Source organism: Emydura macquarii, unplaced genomic scaffold (genome assembly GCF_026122565.2).
Source record: "Emydura macquarii macquarii isolate MOO-44397 ecotype Brisbane River unplaced genomic scaffold, CSIRO-AGI_Emac_v2 contig_499, whole genome shotgun sequence".
NCBI classification, from domain to species: Eukaryota; Metazoa; Chordata; order Testudines; family Chelidae; genus Emydura; species Emydura macquarii.
The window spans coordinates 3,313,156-3,335,313 of NW_027130636.1; the positions used below are offsets into that span (position 1 = coordinate 3,313,156).

The 22,158-nt window shown below is 48.1% G+C and overlaps 1 protein-coding gene across 3 annotated transcripts in view; it reads left to right on the top strand.

The window, feature by feature from the left end:
* Window positions 1-22,158, top strand: part of DGKG (diacylglycerol kinase gamma) — a 97,875-nt gene that overhangs the window by 69,574 nt on the left and 6,143 nt on the right. For all 3 annotated transcript variants that reach the window (XM_067538627.1, XM_067538629.1, XM_067538630.1), the window contains one exon: window positions 4,428-4,629. In XM_067538627.1, coding sequence (XP_067394728.1) covers window positions 4,428-4,629 — 202 coding nt within the window. The remainder of the gene's footprint in view (window positions 1-4,427; window positions 4,630-22,158) is intronic.

Below are 22,158 nucleotides of genomic sequence, written 5' to 3' on the forward strand. Positions count from 1 at the left end.
TGTTCTGTCAACCAGCCTGGCATAAACACGGGTTTGCTTTAATCAGAGTGAAGCTGTTGATTTCTGAGCCGCATCTAGGATTTGCATTGGAAGGTGTGGGAGCGTGAGGGCAGTAAGGTATGCACACACCCCCACTCCCCAATCAGGTGGTGCTTCTGCCATGAGATCAGGGGAAAGGTTGTGTGGGGAAGGAGTTGTTAAAATTCCAGGCTTCTCTTCACTGTCTCTGAACCATGCGCAGAAGCCAGCCTTCACAGCCATTCATCGTGTGCGTGTTTGGACGTTTCAGGCACTCCCCATTGGTTGCATGTGTGTGTTGAGTAAGCTGCTGTTCCAGGCAGCGAAGCGTTAACCGAGGAGTAGTTTAAGTTGAAATTCCCTGTCTGTCCTTCCTCCAGCTCTGAGGCAACTGTCATAAGTGCAGAGAAATGGCAGTTTTGTTTTGGAAATTGGCACCCGTTACGGGATAGCTCCTGGAAATGAAATTGGTTTTCCCCCAGCTGCAAATTTCTACGTCCAGTTTCCCTGCCAACACCCCTGCCAGCTGCCCCTTCTCAAAGAGACCATTGTACCATATTGGCACATAAACAGAAGAGGGTTAACAGGGGGGGAAGGAGGGGGAACATTCCCTGCTCATTGGACGTTCTTCAGTGTGTTGTGTGTGTATGTGGCATCTGCACCATGTTCTTAGCGCCTACACAAACCCGCCAGAGGTCTGCTGAGCCCAGAAGAGGATGGGGATCCTTTCTAATACGCCCATCTTCACAACCCCAGGCAGGCACTGCGGTATATAGGATCTGGCAGATCGCATTCCTATTGGACTGGGCCACTACCTCTATCCCTTTTCTGTCAGGGCAGTAACGTTTAGCCTAAACACTAAAAATGGCTTATCTGGTGCCTTTTCCAGCCATCCAGCCTTGATGCACTCCTGGGTCTGTTCCTTCATTTGTTTCAAGCCGGTAATGTCCAGAGCCACCCCTGTTCCTCCCTGTAGGTATAATAGGGGATAAACTGTCAGCCGAAGGGAGCCCACAGCCTTGTCTACACTAGAAAGTTGTACTGCTTTAACTACACCAGAATCGTTCAAGCAATACATCCCGCCCCCAGCATGGACATAGGAATACCCATTAAAAAATGTGTTAATCCTGTTATCGTGTATTCCCCCAAGGTGCCGACCTGCATCTTTAGGTGCTTATCTCCCTTTGTAAATCTGGCCCTAAATACTCAGCTACCTAAATGAGCAGGTACATGAATTAGCCGTTCGGTGCCTGCCACAGAGTTTAGGTAACTGAATGCAAACTTACGTGCCTAACGTTAAGCAGCCACATTTGAAAGTTTGGCTAGATGCCCCGGGTATGTGTGTGTGCGTTAGTGTTTAATATCCTTCCTCTTAACTGTCTCCTCTCTCCATGTATGTTCATGCCACCCAACGTGGCATCTCCTAGCCCATCTGTGGACACGCGCTGTCCATGCTCGCGACATAGGTGCATTCCAGTGCTCTCGTCCCATGTGTCTGTATGTTAGAGGTCCCTGAGTGTCATCTCCCTCGTCCATCCCCTGCACGCCAATCTGTCGCTTTTCACAAACAGTAGGACAGGCAAGGCCAGATCCCCAGCTCCATTAGAACACCTTTAGTGTTCTCCCTGTCCCTGAATTATCCTTCTCCTATTGCACTGGCATATCTTTGGCACTTCCTTTTTCTAGCTGCATAGCAGAGCCTGGTGACCTGCTGGTTGGAAGCTTCACAGTCCCTAGACATCTGGAATTGACCGGATGCGGCATTCAAAAGTTACCATGTTAAAGACCAATGGAGAAATTCCATTGAGTAAAGTGGCATCGAGTCATGGACCAGGACCTTGCTGTGGCAGGCGCTGTCCAGGCACTTCAGGATGTTAGGGGATATTTTTAATTATGATTATTTTCAAATATATATTGAAGAATGAGTAACTGAAACAAAGCCCCCAAAATTCTGATCTTAGCTTAAAATACATTTAAAAAAAAATATTTCTGGTTTTTCACAATCAAGGCTGAGCTAAAAAAAGAGACGACGACCTCCAAACATTGTGGGGGATAAAAAAGTATTGCATGTACAAATGTGTGTGTGTGTGTGTGTGTGTCTGAATACATGTGTATACATTTGCAGGCAGATTCACATACATAATCATGAGGTAATATTTAACATTTTCTACTTTTTTTTAGCAGAAATATTTAAAATGTCCTAACTTTTAGCATGAATTGTTTCCAAAATTCCCTTCCAGCCCTGAATTTTTATGATTCTCTATGGGAGGTTGTGGAATCCCTGTCATTGGAGGTATTTAAGAACAGGGTGGACAAACACTTGTCAGGGACGGTCTAGGTATACTTGGTCCTGCCACCGCATGGGCAGGTGGACTAGATGACCTCTTGAGGTCTCTTCCAGCCCGACATTTATATGGTTCTGTGAAAAATAAGGCTGAGCGCCTCACTCAGCAAGAAAGAGTTAAAATTCTAGCAATAAAGAATTACAGCGTTCTTCATTATCCAACACACATTCGTCTTTGAAAAACACAGAAGACAGAAATTCTCTAGCATCATCAAATTCCAAGAAAAAAAACAACATTTCTGATCCTTGCTCAGCTGTAACTTTGAAGGTAAAAGAAAAGATGCCTTAAAGCCTAGAAAATACATTTAGAATGCAAAAAAAGATTTTTTCCCCTACATGCATGTTGGTTTTAACAATATCAAGGAAGCTATTTACCCCCTCTACTTTGAAGAAACCACCCCTAATTTTTCCAGCTATAAGTCATCAGTTTTCCCAATCAGAAGATGATGCCAGGGTAATAGTCTATAGGGGCAGTTTCACAGACAGCAGAATCCAAGTGTTTTTTGTTTACAAAATACTCTCCATGCTTGAATGCTGGCAGAGGAATTAAAGTAATTCATAGAATTAAAAAGTTCAAAACTATATTTACTTATCCTCTCCCTCTAGTCCTATGGAAAGCCACAAATACCTTTTAGTGTAATTTTTAAATGTTTCAATTTTTCTATGTAATACTGAAAAGCCTCAATAAGGACTCCAAGAAATGCTTTATAGCTTTCCAAAAGAGTTTCCAAAATGGACAATTTTTTCTTTAACATCTTTAATATTATTTTCTGCCAAAATCAACCCTATTTTCCAAATTGTATTTAGAAGAAACAGTATCCAGTCATCAAAGGAACAAGGCTTTGACGAGCCAAAATATTTTATTCTCTAAAGTAAGTTCAAATAATAAGAGAAGAGGCCACAGGGAAAGTTAGCTGAGCCGTGGAAGTTTTCTGTGCTGCTGTAGATAGTACCTGGCGATCTGTGGTTAGAGAAACTGTCCATTTAGTGACATCAGTTCCCCTGGAAATTACTAAAAGTTTTTAAACATTATCTAATGAGACGTCTCTGGGCTTTTTAAATGTTCATTTAAAATATATAATAAAAAAAAAATCTTATAGTCAAAAGAAAGAAAACCAAAGAATGAGAGAGTGTTTCTAGGATGGGGTTCTTGAATTCTATTAGAGAGTTTTGTTTGCACGCCTTCATGCCCCAGACCCTACATACAATATTAGAAATGCCTGCACAATAGCATGAGAGACAAGGTGGGTGAAGTAATATCTTTTATTGGACCAATCACTGTAGGTGGGAAAGACAAGCTTTCAAGCTTACACAGAGTTCTTCTTCAAATCCTGAAGCACAACAAACAAAGAGAAATTGGCCCAATAAAAGACATGAGCTCACCCAACTTGTCTGTCTAATCTTCTGGGATACACACAGCTACAACAACTCTGCATGTAAGATTCTGTCAGGTCAGGTGCTTGATGTCAGAGATGGGAGAGGTGCTGGTCAGGGCTGATCGCTGCCCCCCCAGCCAAGATGTTGGTTTTAAGAAGAGCTGTTTGAAAAATGCTAATGAGTTTTCATGCGAAAGTTTAAAAAATGGATATTTTTGTTTTCCTCAAAATTGCCTGCAAACGGTTTTTGGGGTTTCAACAAAAGACCACAACAGAAAACTTCGGGGGGAGAGGAAGGTTTTCAAAAGCTATTTTCAGGTACATTTTTCAGTTTGGGGTAAAATGTGTCCTGGACTTGCTGACATGGTTCCATGAAGTGGAAAGGGCGCCATGAAAAATGTTGTTTGACAAAAAAGCCATTTTCATTGAAATGCCATTTTGTGGGGAAATGTTTCGACCAGCTCTAGCTTTAAGCTGTGGATTTGTGTGTATTAGCGCTCACCTCTCATGTGGGGTCAGCCCCCAACCCCTGAGATCAAAGGCGCTCACCTGCTGGCACTCCAGATGGCAGATGTGCGCATCGCAGAGTTAGGGGCACGGCGTTCTCCCTTCCCTTCCCCCCCTGACTTAAGTCAATCTGGTCTAATGCCTTACCATGCCTGCCTTCCTATCTGCCTGTCTGTCTGCAGTGTGACGGCACACTGCTGGATCTGAACGGTGCCTCACTGGAAAGTGTCGCAGTGCTCAACATCCCCAGCATGTATGGTGGTTCCAAACTCTGGGGCGAGACCAGGAAACAGCGTGGCTACAACCGGATGAGCAAGAAAGTGCCTGAAAAGTTGCACTCCACGGTGGTCACTGACGCCAAGAAGCTCAAGTTCTGTGTGCAAGGTGAGCCACACATACTTTCACTCGGCTAGGGTTGCCACCTTTCTAATTGCTGGTAACCGGAGCCCCCAAGGCCCGCCCCTTTTTCCACCTCTTGCCCCAAGGCCCCGCCCCCATCACTCACCCCTTTCCCCCGCGTTGCACGTTGGATCATTTCAAGGAGCCTGCCTGCATATAGGAGGCAGCCCTGGCTGAGCAGGGGCTGGGGCCGGGTAATAACTCGCCCTGCGGTAACATGACTTTTGGTCCAGGTGCCATTTTGGGTTGCCAGGTCCCTGAAAACCAGGCACCTGGCAACCCTGAATGGCATCCGGATGCAGAAGCCAAAAACCAGATTGTCCGGGTAACAACTGGACAGGTGGCAACCCTCGTCACTTCCAGTGCGGAGACCGGCTGGGGGACATGAGGTGTGAGGCCTCACTAAAGCACAGATTGAAATGTGCATGGATCTCTGTGGGCACCTTCTTCATGGCTTAAAACGGGAGAGCGAGGGAGAGTTTTCAACAGTATGTTGTATGACCACGATTGTTTTTTTCACGAGCATCCAGCTGGCATAGAACAGAAGTAAATCCACGCTGCCCTCACCCCACCTCCTTCCCATCTCTGCTGGCGCCCAAAAATCTTTCTGTCCATTTCCCGAATCTTTGGGCATTTGAAAGGCCCAAAGAAGGGCCTGTTAGAGTTTGCAAAAGATGGTCCCGTTGACAAACCTGAGATGCCCCCGTCTGTGCAAAGGGGATAATAATCCTGTCTTTCTTCCACTCCTGATCTGTCTTGTCTATCAGAGCTGGCTGTAGGCCTTTCGGTCCAATGGCCATCTCTCCCTATGTGGGTAAAGGGAACAGGAGTGTGATCCCAGTGTGGGCAGGTGGTGACTGGCGTGCCCTGGGCGTGCGAGGGGGTGAGAGCAGCTAGCCCGGGGCCTGCAGCGGTATCCAGCCGGGAAGCTGAGGAGGCTGGGGACTCGTTAGTGATAATGCCGTGGATGGGGCAGGGAGTATTGGACGCAGATCTCGGGGAGGTTGGCATGAGGCTCAGGGCCTGGTGTTTGTGTCTGGGCTCCATCTGAGCAGGCTGTTTGCTGATTGTGCTGCATCAGCGGGAGCTGTCACTGACCTTCCCTGGCGCTGGCTGGGGCTTTCTTGCTTATTTCTTCCTGTTGTCTGCCTGTTGGGGCAGCTGCACCTGAGGGGTTGGCTGGACTGACAGTGGCGCAGGGAGAGCTGTCGAACTCCGAAGTGACCCGGGGGCCCTGCCAGCATTCTGGGTCCCCTGTGGGCAGCCGCTCTCCAAAGCAGACGGAGGAGATTATGAACATGATCATTTGAGGCACAGGCACTGGGTTCCTGCACTCGAGAGGAAGGTGCAGCCTAGGGCCTGCGGTGAGGCTGGATCCTGGCAGCAAGGGAGGGGGCAGGAGGAGAAGGTGAGGAGCTGCCTGGCACTTCCAAAGTCTGATTCTGGAGGGCCAGGGCTGGGGGGTTCTTGGCAGATCCCCGGGAGGCCAGAATTCCTCTCCCTGCAGGTGCAGTGTCACGGGGGGAGCGAGGTGGTAACTGGCTTCTGCTGTGGAAAGAAACAGCAGAGCTTGCTCAAGCAGGCCCCTACTGCAGCATCGCCAGCTCTGGCCTCTGCATGTCTCACGCTATCTGGTGGTTTTCTGCAAGCCCTTGCTCCTGGAGTCAGGTGATCGTGTGAAAACCTCAGCTTGCCTTTCTAGCCCCCTTCCCCCCCAGTTGAAAAGAAAAGCTTGCGGGCATGACCGGAGGGTGACCAAGCGGCTCAAAGACCAGAAGACAAAGAAACAACATTTACTGTGATTTAAACGCTCATGATTTCTTCTCATGATTTCTGGGCCCTGACTTGGGACTTTTGCATGATTGAGGTTGGCACAGCAGGGGGAGGGGGACTTGGGAAGGATTTTGAAGGCACCTGAATAAAGCTTTGTATCTACTATTCCCCTGACAGTGGCCTGTGAAAGCAGGCTGCATTTTGCAGTACGCTGGCTACCCTCTCTGCAGGAGGATGCAGACCAAGGATTTCAAGACAATTATACCCTGGTCACTCCCCATTTTAATTCCATCCTTTGGCCAGACTGGGTGATGAAGATAAACCCTTTGTGGTGCGTGAGTCATCTCTGGTGACAAAGTCAAAGTAAAGGGAGTCCAACAAAGAGGAGGCAAGTGTGCCCATCCTGCCCCAGAGGCAAATGATGGGGAATAAACAAGCACAGCTTTATTAGGAAGCCCTCTGGCTACTTGAAGGAGCCAATACAAAAAACAAACAAAACCCCTTGTGTTTTTCAGCATCCTCAAAAGTTTTATTCTAGACTCCAGTCTCCTATGAAGTGGGGCTTATTATATAAAACAGATCTTGTGTGTTAACTAGATATTCATTGAATCAAATGCTCAACTGCTAGTCATGCTAGCACATAAATCCGGCGAGGATAGCTCTGCAGATTGCTGTTCAATCTCTCTGAGCAAGATCTTTAAACATAGGGAGGTGCCGGGGGCGATTGTTCCTGAAGGTGAAATTTAGGTTCTTCTGGTAAGCCCTAAGTCCAGGGCTTCTATGGTAGGATTCTGTGAAGTGCTTTCACTGGGCTAGGAAGACAGAGGAACTTCAGAGCCCCAATATGCAAAGTAGAAGATGGTATAAAGGGGGAGGAATTAAATTAATTAATCACTGGGGGGGCTTGGGAGAAGAGAGAGCTGTTACCGGAGGGATGGGTTCCACCTTAACCCAAGCAACTCCAAAGTGCATGGACAGAAAAGTAGCAAGGCAGCTTTGTGGGATTATTTTAAGCAGGCGCTGGGGGAGAGCTGATGGGTGCTGGGGGGCAGCAGAGTCAAGCAAAGTCTGCCAAGGTGGCAGTGAGACACAGCTATCTCTGCACTCAGTAAAGCATAGGGCAGAAACTACAGCTGCATTGGAGAAGAGACAGGTTGAGATCAGAGAGAAAAAGCCCAGAAAAGTAACCAAGTAACCAAGTGTCAGAGCACTGCATTAAATAACCTGTGTGCAGAACTAGCTGTTCCAAGAAGCAATGACGCTGAGAAACTGCTTCTGTAACCCTTGTCCCAAGGCGACATCTGACCAGTTTATATGTGAGTCATCCATTGTTACTGTGTCATTAGACATAGCTGCCTCTTTGCGCTCCCTCAGCACTGTGCACTCCATGCTGTGTCCCTCGCCAGGATGCTGGCGGCGTAACCTTAGTGACGTGTTTGTACTTATGACTTGGATCTGTGTGGGTTCGCGGGTGTGATCCGGCTATCTTGCATATCTGGCCTCCGTCGCTGAGCACCTCGTGGTCTCTAGTGTGTTATCTTCATCCCCCTCCCCAATAAGAAGAAACATAATAAAGGTCTCACAATAATGAATTGGAGAGAGAAGTGCTCCTCTTAACCCTGTCTTATAACACAAGAACAAGGGGACATTCCATGAAATAGAAAGGTGGCAAATACAAAACAGATAAAAAATACTTTCTTACCCCATGGCACTCACTGCCACCTGATATCCTTGAAATCCAGGACTTGGTAGGATTCATAAAATGTCTCTCACTACATAGGTGCTGGAACAAGTGGTGCGGGGGTTCAGCTGCACCCCCAGGTTCTAGTGGATTCTATTAAATACAGGGTTGACAGTTTGGTTCAATGGCTCTCAGCACCCCCACCATACAAACTGTTCCAGCACCTCTATCTTCCTGTGCGTATGTACAGCACCTAGCACTATGGGACCCTGATCTTAATGCTACTAGAAAGCAAATAATAAATAATACCAACTAATAATAAATAATACACAAAGAGTAGCTATTAATGGACTGATGTCAGATTGGAGGGAGGTCTCAAGTGGGGCTCCACGGGGATCTGTTCTGGGACAAATGTTGTTTAACATCTTTATTAATAACCCGGATGTAGGAACAGAGAGCATGCTCATCAAATTTGCAGATGACACACAACATGTAAAATTCAAAGGGATCTTGATAAATTGGAGAACCGGGCTATAGACAACAAAATGAAATTCAACAAAGACAAACATAAGGTGCTACACTCAGGGAAGAAAAACCAAGTGCACGAATACAGAATACGGGATAACTGACCTGGCAGCAGCAGAGCTGAGAAGAATCTGGGAGTTGCGGTGACTTACAACCTCAACTTGAGTCAACAATGCAATGCTGTTGCAAAAAAAAAAAACCAAAAAACAAATGCAATGTGGGGTTGCTTTAACGGAGGTATAGCCTGCAAGACACAGGAGGTGATAGTACCGCTCTACTCGTCGCTGGTTGGCCCCAGCTGGACTACTGTGTAGGATGTATAGAAACTGGAAAGGCTCCAGAGACAAGTGACAAAGGATGATCAAAGGGATAGGAGACAAACCATGTGAACAAAGGCTAAAGGAACCAGGTATGTTTAGCTTGCAAAAGAGGAGATTAAGGGGAATCTTCAAATACTTGAAAGGCTGCTATAAGAAAAATGGAGAAAAATTGTTCTCTGTGGCCACAGAGGGCAGGACAAGAGGCAATGAGTTCAAACGACAGCATCGCAGATTTACATTAAACCTCAGGAAAAACTTCCTAACTGTAAGAACACTAGGACAATGGTACAAACTGTCTAGGGAAGTGGTAGAAACTTTTTCACTGGCGGTTTTCAAAAGGAGGCTGGATAGCCGTCTGTCTTGGATGGTTCAAACTCAACAAATCCTGCCTCTCGGCAGGGGGTTAGAGCAGATGACCGTTGCTGTCCCTTTTAACCCTATTGTTCTATGATTCCAAGAGTTTCAGCGGTGCTTAGTCGGCATTCTAGGCTTGGCAGTTCATCGCCCCGGCAGCGCTGGGCTTGCTGCATTGTTTATGAATGTAAAAAAAATTGCTTCAGCCCCAACACCTCTTTCATTACAAATTAAGCACTGAGTGTCGGGGACCTTCCATTGAAAGCATCTGTTTCTGGCCTCTGTCACCCAGGATACCTGTCTAAGCACCTGCTCTGGGGGAGGATTGTGTGCCTGCGTTCCTAAGTGACGGTATTTGGTGGAAGTGTTGTGGCAGGGGAAGCGGAAGCCTGCAGAGAGATCGCTGCTGTTGCTTGGGACAGAGTGGTGGATGTGAGCCAGGACTAGAGTTCTAGGTCACTCCGCCTTTCTCGTTTCTCTGTTCCCCGAGGCCCAATTTGGACCATTGCCGCTCACTGCCTGGGAGGGGGAATCGATTCAGTCCCTGCTTCTCTTTGGGGTTTGGCCTTGAACTTCTCTGTGAAACGGCGGGGAACCCTCCCTCAGGAATCCATCCCGTGTGGAGGGGCAGCGTCCCGGACAGCACCATGATTGGCTGGGGTGAGCATTGCCTTCCTGATCTCCTACAGCCATTCACTGGTGTGCGTATGCAGTGCTCGGCTCATTGGCGTAAGTGCGTGGATGGCTACCCAAGGACTTTCACCAGCAGAAGTAACACATTTGGAAGGCGCCCAGGGCCAGGAGAACAGTGATTGTTTGTTCAGCTGCTGGGAACACATGAAGTTTTTAAAAGCTCCAAGATTGGCTGGTCAGGCTGATGAGCCCCCGACTGACCCGCTCCCGACTACGCAGCGGCACGACGTCTTGCCATTTCCATAGTCACATGATGAGCGTGAACCTGTGCTGGAGCAATCCTGGAGCCCGCCTTTGTTCATCCGTCATCCCGCAACACCAGTCTGGGTTCCCGGGGTGGGGGATGGGCTCACTCGCACCAGCAGCGTCGGCAGCTTGTCTTGGTTTGACAAGGTCAGAGGCCGGTAGGGGAAATGAGGGTTGGAAGAGCTGTGAGACTATTGAGGTCTGACAGGGGCTTTGTTAGTGTTGTGTCATATTAGGGGCAGCTCCTGTCTAGCTGATTGAGCTGGGAGCGCTTGAGTTCTAGTTTGAGTTCTAGTTCCAGCCCGGCCACTGGCTTGCTGTTTGCCTTTGTGCAAGATTCTTGAATGGATCAGTCTACCAGTGTGTAAAGGGGACAATTACACTCCCACCAGCCTACCTCACAAGGGCGCTGTAAGGGATCATTATTCACTGTTTGTAGAGTGCTTGGAAAATGCTCTGTACATAAGGATTGTTCCAGGCTCTGCACTGACCAGCAGTGTTTGAGCCCCGTTTCATGACAGCCTTCCCTAATTTATTGCACTTGACCATATGAGCGCCTTTCCTAGGCGTGTTTTGAAGAACCCTGCAGCAAAGCTTCCTCAAATGTAGCCATGACTCTCAACACCCAGGCAGAGTTCCTCTGTTCAAGCTTCCAGCTACTCTACTTCCCACACAGCTGTCCGCAGCTGCAGGGCAAAACATTTCCCCAAACACATCCTTCCCTAGACTTAGTTATTGAGATTTGTGCTAACTACACGCGAAACCCTATCCCTTGCTGCGTGCGCCCGGGATAAACTCTTAGGAATTACAGTCCGTACATAACAGACTACCAACTCTGCATGTTTTGTAAGAACGTGGGCTGGGGCTGCCACACAAAGTCACTCCCCCCCAGACCTACCCTGGGGCTAAGCCCATTGCTTGACGTAAAACAAAACAAACAAGGAGCCTTTTCAAACTGCTTGAACCTGCCGTGTTTGAAAGGAGTGTTTGCCTTGCTACAACAATGTTCCAATTGCCTATAATCTCTAAGTGCTGTAAATAATAAAGCAAGCAGTGGCATAGTTATGGGTGGACCATGGGCCCACCCACTTTGAAAGCCAGCTTACCCAAGCAGATTTTAAGCAATTCATCCCGCATTTTTATCAGCCGCTGTTTTGCTTGTGGCACAAGGCTTGTGCCCACCCCGTGTCAACCACAGGCCCTGCCAAAAAATCTGTTCTGGTTACGCATCTGAAAGCAAGTGCAGAATTATTACACCCAGCCTAACCATGATGAGGTGGTCACCTGCAATAGCCTTTATGCTTCTTCCTTTTGCTGCAAATCTCGCCTCTGCTAGCTTTCAATAAAGGCATTGACTGGAGAAGTGGGTGAGAGCCTCTGCAGAGGTAAAGCTGAGGTTTGTTTCCCAACAAGGCCGTCTCCTTTACAGTCCTCAAAAGGTCCTTGCCATGAGTGGGCTTTGGTGAGTGGAGAATTGTTTTCACTAACTGAGGAGATTTAGTGCTAGCTGCAGAACAGCTTGTCTTACAAACTTCAGATTGGGGATGTCTGGAAGAGCTCGGTGATAGCCTCCAGCATAGCATGAACTTGGGGAGGGAAAGGCCTATTTGGGAAGGCATCTGCTGGGGAATTAGAAGCATCACGTGGGTAGTTGGCTCTGGCAGAGGGTGCCCGAATGACTGGTGGAAATTGAAGCTTTCACTGTTCAAACTGGTCAGACTCTCGTGTGGACAAAGCCTTCAAGATGGAACATGATCCTCAGGGTGGTTTGCTCCTGGGGTGAGCTGGAAAAAGATGGGGAAAGTCCAAGCCTGACCCACCGAGCCAGCTGCATGCCCTGCCTGTCGCAACGCAGCACCAGAGCGGCTTCTGGCGTCCTCCCCATCACCCGGCCTGAGCCAAAGGGGACAGGTACTAGTGGACTCTTTATTGCTGGTGCACCCCCCTCAGATACCTACTCCTGACCCCAGGAATGGTGCCACCAGGGGACACCATCAACACCCCTCCCCTAAGCCGAGAGCTACTCCACCTCCTCACCCTCCTCCCTGGGCAAAATCAAGGCTTGCAGAGGGAGGTGTCTCCTGAAGACATTTCTGGGTCCTGAGGGGACTCCAGGACTTGAGACTGCTCCACTTCTGAAAGCGGAGGAATCGGCTCTCCTCTGCCTTTCCCACTAGGCTTCATCCTCTCAGCTTCAGCCTGGTGCCAATAGGGTCCCTCCTAACAAGCAGAGTAGGGATGCTGTGCTTTTTCTCTTTGTGGTGGCACCTCCATAACCCTGTTATGCATGTGGGCTTATCCTACTGGTCAAGCCGGACAAGCGTGCTTCGGGATGGACAGCATCACATGCAGCAGTGATTTATGTGCGGGCTACAGCGGGGGCTGATCAAGCCTTCAGGATGTCCGTGAGCTTTACAAAGTTTATGACACCGCCAGCTGTCATAAGTTTATGACACCACAGGCGCTCCTGCAGGCTGTGCTCCTTCGGAGTCAGCACCACAAGCAACAAGAGCCACACGGGTGTCTTGAGTGCCCCAGGTCTCTGGGAACCTCGCTGGGGCCTCCACTGTGTGGGACCATGCATCAGCACGCCTGAGCCTTCCCATGGAGAGAGAAGTCAAAGCAGCTCTGCAGACTCTGCTGTTTCAGAGAGCTGGAGACTGTCTGCAATGGCATTGAAAGCTGGCCCCCCCTTTGCACAGAGAGCATCTGTGGAGGGACGGGTCAGATCAGCTCACTAAACTGCAGCACTCTAGCCCAAACCCTCAGGGATGCCCTGGCATGAGGAAGAGAAGCTGTCAATTGCTGAGCAGCCAATTGCCTCCTAAAAGCAACGAACAGCTCTTGGCAACTCCGTGACAAATCCACAAGTCAAACCCTCATAGATCATGTGCCAGGGCAGCATGCAGGGCTCAGGAGTTCTGGACGCAGTCAGTGTTGATGCAGTATGAATAAGCATAGCCCCAGGCTATCGTTTAGGGGTGTTAATCTATTTTTCAGGGGGAAATGTGTGTGGAGGGAAGAGTATGGGACGTGCGTCTGTGGCGTGCCAGAGCTCAAAGGGGAACATGTGGCCCAGCATCTACCTGGATCCCCATCACTGAGCAATTCTTAAAGGTTGCTAATGTTGTTTGGCCCCGGACCTGCATGTACATAAAAATGGCCATGCTGGGTCAGCCCATTAATCCAACTCATCTTCCAACTGTGCTCAGTGCCAGGTGCTTCAGAAGGCGTGAATAGAACAGGGCAATTATTGCAGGATCCATCCCTTGTCAGCCACTCCCAGCATCAGGCAGTCAGAGGCTTAGGGAAACCCAGAGCATGGGGTTGCATCCCTGACCATCTTGGCTAATAGCCATTGAGGGACCTGTCCTCCATGAACTTATCTGATTTTTTTTTGAACCCAGTTATACTTTTGGCCTTCACAACATCCTCTAGCAATGAGTTCCACAGGTTGGCTGTGCACTGTATGGAGAAGCACTTCCTTGTATTTGTTTTAAACCTGCTGCCTATTCATTTAATTGGGTGACTCCTGGTTCATGTGTTATGTGAAGGGGTAAATAACACTTCCTTATTCAACTTTCTCCACACCGTTCATGATTTTATAGACCTCTGTCAGATCTTCCCTCAGTCATCTCTTTTCCAACTTAGATGGTCTGAGCCTTCTTCATCCTCTCCCCACCCCATTCAAAGCTGTTCTATAGCCTGAATTATTTTTGTTGCTTTTCTCTGTATTTTTTCAAATTTTAATATATCTTTTTTGTGATGGGATGATCAGATCTTTACTAAGTATTCAAGATGTGGGCGTACCATGGATTTATACAGTGGCATTATGATATTTTCTATCTTATTATTTATCCCTTTCCTAATGATTCCCAATATTCTGTTCGCTTTTTTGACTGCCGCTGCACGTTAAGTGAATGTTTTCAGAGAACTATCCGCAATGACTCCAAGATCTGTTTCTTGAGAGGTAACAGCCAATTTAGACCCCATCATTTTGTACATGTAGTTGGGATTATGTTTTCCAATGTGCATTACTTTGCATTTATCAACATTAAATTTCATCTGCCATTTTCTTGCCCAGTCACCCACTTTTAGATCCCTTTGTAACTCTTCACAGTCTGCTTTGGATTTAACTATCATGAGTAATTTAGTATCATCTGCAAACTTTGCCACCTCCTTGTTTATTCCTTTTTCCAGATCACTTATGAATATGTTGAACTGCACTAGTACCAGGGCAGATCTTTGGGGACCTCACTATTTACCTCTCTCCAACGAGAAATCTTAGCATTTATTCCTACCCTTTGTTTCCTATCTTTAGCCAATTACTGACCCATACAAAAATATCTGCTCTGTTTGCCAGATATCTAAAGCATTTTTCTTCAATAAGCTTGTAGAATGCTGAGAACTTCTGTACCAGTATTGGTGATGGGATTATTGGACATGGGAACTTTGTTAGAGCTGTGAGTGTGAGGACCCAATGCATCTGCTTGACTAAGCCAATCTCTGATCAGGAATTCTATCACCTAGAATGTCATACTGGATTGGATGCTTTTATGTTGGGTTTTTTTTTTTCATTTTTATATTCTTTTTATTATTTAATGACATGTCAGTAGTAGCAGTGTTTAACATGGCATTAGATGAGCAAGTGTTTTCAATCTTCTAGCAAAATGATTCCAAGCTAACACAAAGATATTGAAAACAGCTACTCCGCTAATTAGTACTCGGAGTCCTTATCTTATTTTGTTTCAAAGTGTCAAACTATTTCAATATAACACAAGCAGGAAATGAAAATATGATCTAGAGAATAAGTGAAGATGTTTCAAACAGCACTAAGTAGCAACTGCTCTTTATTGATTTTAAAAATAAAACAAAATAAAAATAGAATATTTTAACTCTTATATTATATTTTTATGACGTGAGTAGTAGGGGTGCAGAATATGACATAGTAGGACATGCATTACATGATGTGACATGTCATCATGTATTAGTACTGATATAACATTAAAATGTAAAAATAATAAAAATATAAAAGTGAAAAACTCATAAAATAAAATTGTGCATGAAATTTTAAAATTTTCCTTACATTTTTTTCCCCAAAAAATTGTTTAAAAATATGTTCCCAGGAAAATTCATTGAAATTTCAATGAACAATTTCATGAAAAATTTCAGCGTCATAAAAATGCCATGTTCTGACAGAGAAGTGTTTTGATTAAAAAAAAATCTGAGCAGTTCTATTTCTAAGTGCCTTGCACTTCCCAGGGCCTTGCAATGTTTGTAAGTGTCAATGGGACGCTTTTCTCACTTTAATGGTACAGTGCCCTCCAAAACCTTGGTAACTGGAGTATTTCTTCTGGTTTGGAGATTTTTGTATTGAAATATTTACTTTCTATTCCTTTTCTTAATGATAGTAGAGAGAAAAGGTGATTTACCTCTTCTAGTTCACTAAATACCCCCAACAACAACTACGTGGGTGAAACCAGACAATCACTTTGCTCTCGAATGAACTCACATAGGAAAATGATAAAAGACAAAAACACCACCTCACCTGTGGGTGGACACTTTCCACAAAGCAATCACTCTCTATCTGACCTGTCAGTCCTCATCCTCAAAGAAAACTTGCACAACATCTTCAAAAGACGAGCCTGGGAGCTTAGATTTATAATTCTGCTGGACACTAAAAATCATGGTCTTAATAAAGGGACTGGATTTACATCTTATTACAACAATCGGTAACCCACACACTTCCCTTTTTGGTTCTATGCCTGGGGGGATGTTAACTGGCCACTTCACCTTAAATGGTCTCTTACAATATATGTTAACTACTATTTACACTAAACAATCTGTTCCACCTTGTATGTAGCTGTGAAATTCTGAGTACCTTTCCCAGACCTGAAGAAGAGCTCTGTATAGTTCGAAAGCTTGTCTCTTTCACCAATAGAAATTGGTCCAATAAAAGATATTACCTCACCCACCTTGTTTCTCTAATATCCTAATGATAGTGTCATTGGTAACATTTTGCCATTTTCAAAACGGATTAATCTGACATTTAAGAACAGTGCCTTCTGCGTCGTTTGCTATACAAGGAGCAAGCAAACGGTCTAACAAGTCCCAGCAGTGTGATGTTATTGCATTCAGCAGAGCCTCACCACGCTGCACTTTGGCAAACTGCAAGGCCAAACCAGAAATGGACTTTCAACCTCCGTGGTGGATCGAAGCTGGAATCTGCGATATTTACTTGTTGTGCTGAGCTGTGCTGGCAAAGCTAGCTGCACTCGCACTTGCTCTACCCCATCTTTGCTGTAAGGCGCGAGGTGATGGGTAAGGCATGGTAGGAGTGATGTGGGGAGACTCCTGGTGAGATTGTCAGGGGGTTAGTTATGCTGGTGTTGGATTACGTGATTTTGGCACTATTGGCCGGTCATTTATTAAAGGATTTCCATGGGTGCCCAGAGAGGTGCTTTTCTATTGTAGGGTAGTAAAACGCTAAATAAATGAAGTCATTCTTCCAACAGGCCAACCTCTTACCACTCCTGGAACCTAACAACACCCTAGAAAAGTGCTCAAGGCACTTACTTTTGGTTGGTGAAGCTGATGCACATTCTTCTTTCTAACTTCAACAGCAGCTTCTTCCGTTAGCATGATGGAAGCCAAGACAGCCCATCCTTGCTGGCCCAGCCAGTGAGTTTCAGGCAGACAGGCCCGTCTGTTGGCTGAATGCCCAAGTGGACTTTAGCTCACAGGATTCCCAGGAACAGTGCCTCTCTACCATGGGGAAGCTTAGATACCAGAACACTTCACAGCCTGATCCACAGAGGCAGGTTCAGAGCAGTGACCTTAGACGCAGCCATCCCTCGATGATTGGCTAGTGAGGGTGCAGGTGCTACAAGAGATGGGATCTGGCCTGCATAAGACCTGCTCTGGCCTCCAGTCTACAGATGCACTATGTGAAATCCACCTTCACTCTCGCTCACAGGATTGTGTCTGTTGGAGCAACGTCGCGTCTGTTCCTCCTGACGTGATGGAGCAGCTCTCGTGATGTTTGCAGAGCGGTTCTCGTTGCCTCGCCAGGTTCCCAGGAATCCATGCCTCGGAGGCAGGAAGAGATGCACATCTGGGCCAATGGACCACTCGCAATTCGAATGCGTATTGTCTTGGGCAACATGAATGTTAAGCCTTAGCTGCAGCCAAGAGGCTGGTTGGCCACTGTCCAGTCACGCTCTCTACGCTGCAGCTGCTGGGGGCTTGTGGGATAGGAGCAAGCTGCACCGAGAGTGAGACGTGCCCTGCAAAGGGAGCCCCCTTGAGCATCTCCAGGGCAAGGCGCTAGCCGTGCAGAGCATTCTCTGTCGCTCGTGCCTCATGGTCAGCAGCTGAGGAGCTGTCAGCAAAACGCCGTGGGCTTCATTGGGCCAGCCTGTTTCAGGAGCTCGTCTTGCTGTTTGTCCCTTCAAACGCGATCCCCTGTGTCGGTGAGCCCGGCGAGCATTTTGAACAACAACGGAAGGCCCAAGGTCGTTGGGAGAAGCCGAGGAGGGTTGATGAGCTGTTGTATGAGGTGGCACATCCCTAGACAAGAGGGGCTGACGAGCTCCATCAGGGCAGGTGGGATTCCTGGCAGGGGAAGACAGGACTGACACCATGTGTGTGACTCAGCATCCGGCGGTGCCCGCATGAAACACAGGTTTGGGCAGGAGTGTTCGAAATCTCCTGGCTTCCTCTAGCCAGGGGCACCTTGCCAAAGCCAAAGAAACAAAGTGAGAGTGTTGCACCTTTCAACTCTTCCGTTTCTGCTCCGTAGCTGGACCTTGGAATTGTGCTGCCTTTGGCAGATTGCCGTCTGCAGCCTTCTCCACCAGTCCTGTTGCAGCCCCTTTCTAGTCCCTTACATAGCGTGGCCTTTTGGCGCTAAGTTGTCTATTAACTGAACCGACTCTTCCTGGGCACTTTGCCAATTGCTGCCCAGTATCAAAGTTGCCTCTTATAAGCAAGGGGACGGAGAGCCTTACACAGAACAGGCCTCTGTGGCCAGCAGTACCCTGCACTCCTCTGCCACGCTTCAGCCCAGGGCATGATGCAGGCTGGGCACATGCAGGTATGGTGGATGGTCTTCTCTTGCCCTTAGTCAGGGAGATGTCATGTATCGTCATCCTGCAGGGCCCCTCTGTGCCTTGCAATTACACTGATATCAACGTCCATCTTCTATACTCAACATCAAACCGTAGCTGTTAATGGGAAATCATGATCCTGTGGGGGCGTTTCCCCCAGGGATCTGTTCTTGGCCCAATGCTCTTCAGCTTCTTGATCAATGAACTGGGGGAAAATACAAAATCTCTCCTTGCTGGTAAAATCTGCAGCTGACCCAAAGATGAGTGGAGTGGTGAATAATGCTAAGGACAGGTTGGTTATGCAGAGCAGACTGAACAACTTGGTAGGCGGGGCCCAAACAAAAGTGCATTTTAATGCAGCCAAAGGCAAGGACATCTACCCAGGAACAAAAAACATAGGCCATGTTCATGGGATGGGAGATCGTGTTTTGGACAGCAGTAACTCTCCAATCGAGGGCTCCTGGCAACTGGTTGCAGGCCTGAGTCACAGCCTTGACGTTCTTTTGGGCTCTGTAGTGCATTCAGAGACCCCCATAGACACAGCTGTAACACGCCTCCCTCATGTATACAACATTGTATACAAATGTATACAACATGTATACAAACATGCTTCCCTCAGCCTGCAGCTGGCCAGAAAGATGAGCCTGGCCTTGTTGAACCCGGATCTGACCCAGTGATCCAGGCACCTGAGACCACTGTGCCGGTTACTGTAACTCACCATACAGAATGAAGGAATGGAGCCACACTCCCTGAAAAACTTCCCACTGGTACAAAATGCATCAGCCCATTCGCGTAGCAAGGCAGGTCACTCTACTGTCTGCTTGCTCAGTGCGCCCCCAGCCCAAGGGGATTCCCTGCAAGCCAGATCCTGCCACATTGCACCACGTGAGTGGCCAGAACAGGGGAAGAGAGGCTGGACCATTGCGTTCCATTTGAGGAGATCTCTGTTCTCCTCTCCTCTCCATCCGAGGAAAGGGGCTAGCTGAGCTGGCATGAGAGCATCCTTCCCCAGCTGAGTGCAGAAGAAGCCCTGTACCCCACAGGCTGAGGACACAGGGCCTCAACCCCAAAGGATGCATTGTTAGGTGGGAGATGCTGATCAGAGAAGAAAGGCAACCGCAGTGTCTGGTCTAATCAGAAAATGAGCGTTCATCCCCCATCTCAACTATTTGTCTTCTCTGCCTCCCTCTTCCTCACTTTGCACCTTCCTCTTCCTCAGAGCCCCTCCCTCCACTGCCAGAGCAGAGCTGAACAAGTCGCCTCCAAGCTATTGCAAAGCGGTTGCTCTTTCAGCCCCTGCTTTTAAAGCCCTTCCAGAATAACATCAGCATTTCATCGCCCGCAAGGGGGAGCTTTGGATTGAAAATCCAGGCAAGACAATGCATCTCTGTCTTTGTCAAATGTGCACAGCCCAGGGGCAAAGCGGGGTTGGAAGAGACCGCATCCGGCTGGTTCAGGCAGGGCGCAGGTCGTGTGGCATGTTGAACGACCTCTATACCTCACCTGTCTGCTTAGCGAGGGTGTCAGGCCATCTCATTCACAGTATGGGCACACACTCCCTCAATGACAGGCGTACTTGGCATTGGGCCCTCCTGTCCCTGTCACGTGATGAATGGAGCAGCGTCCACCCCCGCCACCAAAGGATGTGGGGGAAGCATCATCCCCATTTACAAAGGACCAGAGAAAGCAGCGGGCAGTCTAGTGTAGCGGGGCAGGGAGCAGAGAACTGAACGGATTGTTCCCATCGCTAATTCCATCTTATGCTGCCGGGAGTCAATTCACCCGCAAGAAACAGTGCTCTCTCCATTGGGGACTGAGAACAGTTCTGGCGTTCCATAAGCACAGAGGAGTGCACACAGGCTCGAGAAAATAGGGACCCAACTAACTGCTTTGATCTTAATAAAGCCAGAAGGAACCATTGTGATCAACTAGTCTGGCCTCCTGTATAACATAGGCCAGAGAATCTCATCCACTGAGTCCTGCACCACACCAGGAACTTCTCCCTGAGCTAGAATGAAGCTCTTAGACAGAGATCCATACTTGGTCTAACGACGCTGAGTGATAGAGAATGGGGCACATCCCTCGGGAATCTGTTCCAGTGATTAATTACTCTCTGTGTTACCAACTGGCATCAGATTTCCAGTGTGAACTTTGCTGAGTTCACCTTCCAGTCATGGGGTCTTGTTCTTCCTTCAGCCGCGAGGTTAAAGAGGTCTCTATCAGAAACCACCACAGGTAGGTACTTAAAGGCCATGACCAAGTCACCTCTTCACCGGATCTTTGATAGGTGAAATAAATTGAGCTTCTGCAGGGTATGTCTGCATTGCAGTTGGGAGGTGTCATTTTCGGCAGAACCAGACCGCAGTGACTGGAAGGTGAACTCAGCAAAGTTCACACTGGAAATCAGGTGCCAGTTGGTAACACAGAGAGTAATGAACCGTTGCAACAGATTCTTAAGGGATGTGCCCAAACACGCTCACCCTAGCGTGGCTTGATCTCTAGCTTGCTAAAAAGAGCAGTGCCCCATGGCTGCGGCAACAAGGACACCAGCTTGGGCTAACCACCCAAGTACCAACTCAGGGGGTCAGACAGGATTGTAACTAGGTTTCTATCCTGAGCCACTGCGGCGGGCACCCTGCTATTTTCAGTGTGCGAGCTCGATCAAAGCTAGTGTGGGTATGTTTATTTCTACCTCCCTGCTGCAGTGTAGACGTCCCCTCAGTTGCTCACTGCCTGGCAGGTTTTCTAGACCTCCAATCATTCTTGTGGCTCTTTCCAGTTTCTCAACATCCTTCTTGAAGAACAGCAGCAGAACAGGCTGCCGTATTTGTGCAGTGGTCTTCCCCACGCCGTACGCAGAGGTAACGCCACCTCTCTGCACCTGCGCAAGATTCCCCAGTTCACCCCTTTCACCCCAGCGTCGCATAGGGAGATCGCATTCTGCACCCTCGCCGTTTTCCAGGCTCTAGCCCCGCATCCCATAAATGTGCTCATTCCCAGAGAAAGGGCATGAGCGCAGAGAACCAGGAGGGAATGGGGAAGAGACCATAATGAACAAGATACAAAGTCTTGATGTCAGTTGCCTGAGTCACCTGATCTAGAATCTTTTCTTGTGTTTTTCTTTTCTCCTAGAGCTTCTTATTGTAAACCCACCTTTCCCTTGTTTTGTCTCACCCAGCCCCCAGACCTGGGCACTGATGCTTTGGAGATGTACCTGACCTCTACGGGGTGGGGACTAGTCACAACCCAGGGCCACTCCACCGTTCCTAGCTGAGATTGACAGGGCAAGGGGAGCACTCCCCCCCTCCCCCACGAAAGGCAAGGGCTGTGATTCTGCAGTGCAGCACCAGTAGGGGTGCAAAGATGGCTCTGTGGGCTGCCCAGGGGCCAAAACAAACCCCAGAATAAGTTACAGCAGCCAGAGGCTGCTCTAAGTTACTGCAGACCAGATCAGCAGCCCACCAGCACTGTGAGCTATGGGCCTGCCCCCAGGCCACCCCTCACACCCCAGCCCTGGGCCCAGCATGCCTCCATGCTGTGAAGCAGCATCTGTTTGTGGTAGCCCTGCACTGGGCCTGACCAGGCAGATTTCCCTTGGCCAGCTGCAGTGCATCAACAGCCTCTATACCCCATGGCCATGGTGATGCAGGGGCTGGCGTGGGGAAAGGCTCTGTCCTCCTTGAAGCTGGTCCCTGGTGGGGAGGTGATGGGAGCACAACCAGACCTAGCTTGCAGGCAGTGTTCTGAGACACAACAGATTCATTCCCTCCCTTTCTCCCAAACACTGGCCCAGCACTGGGATGAATGATCCTAA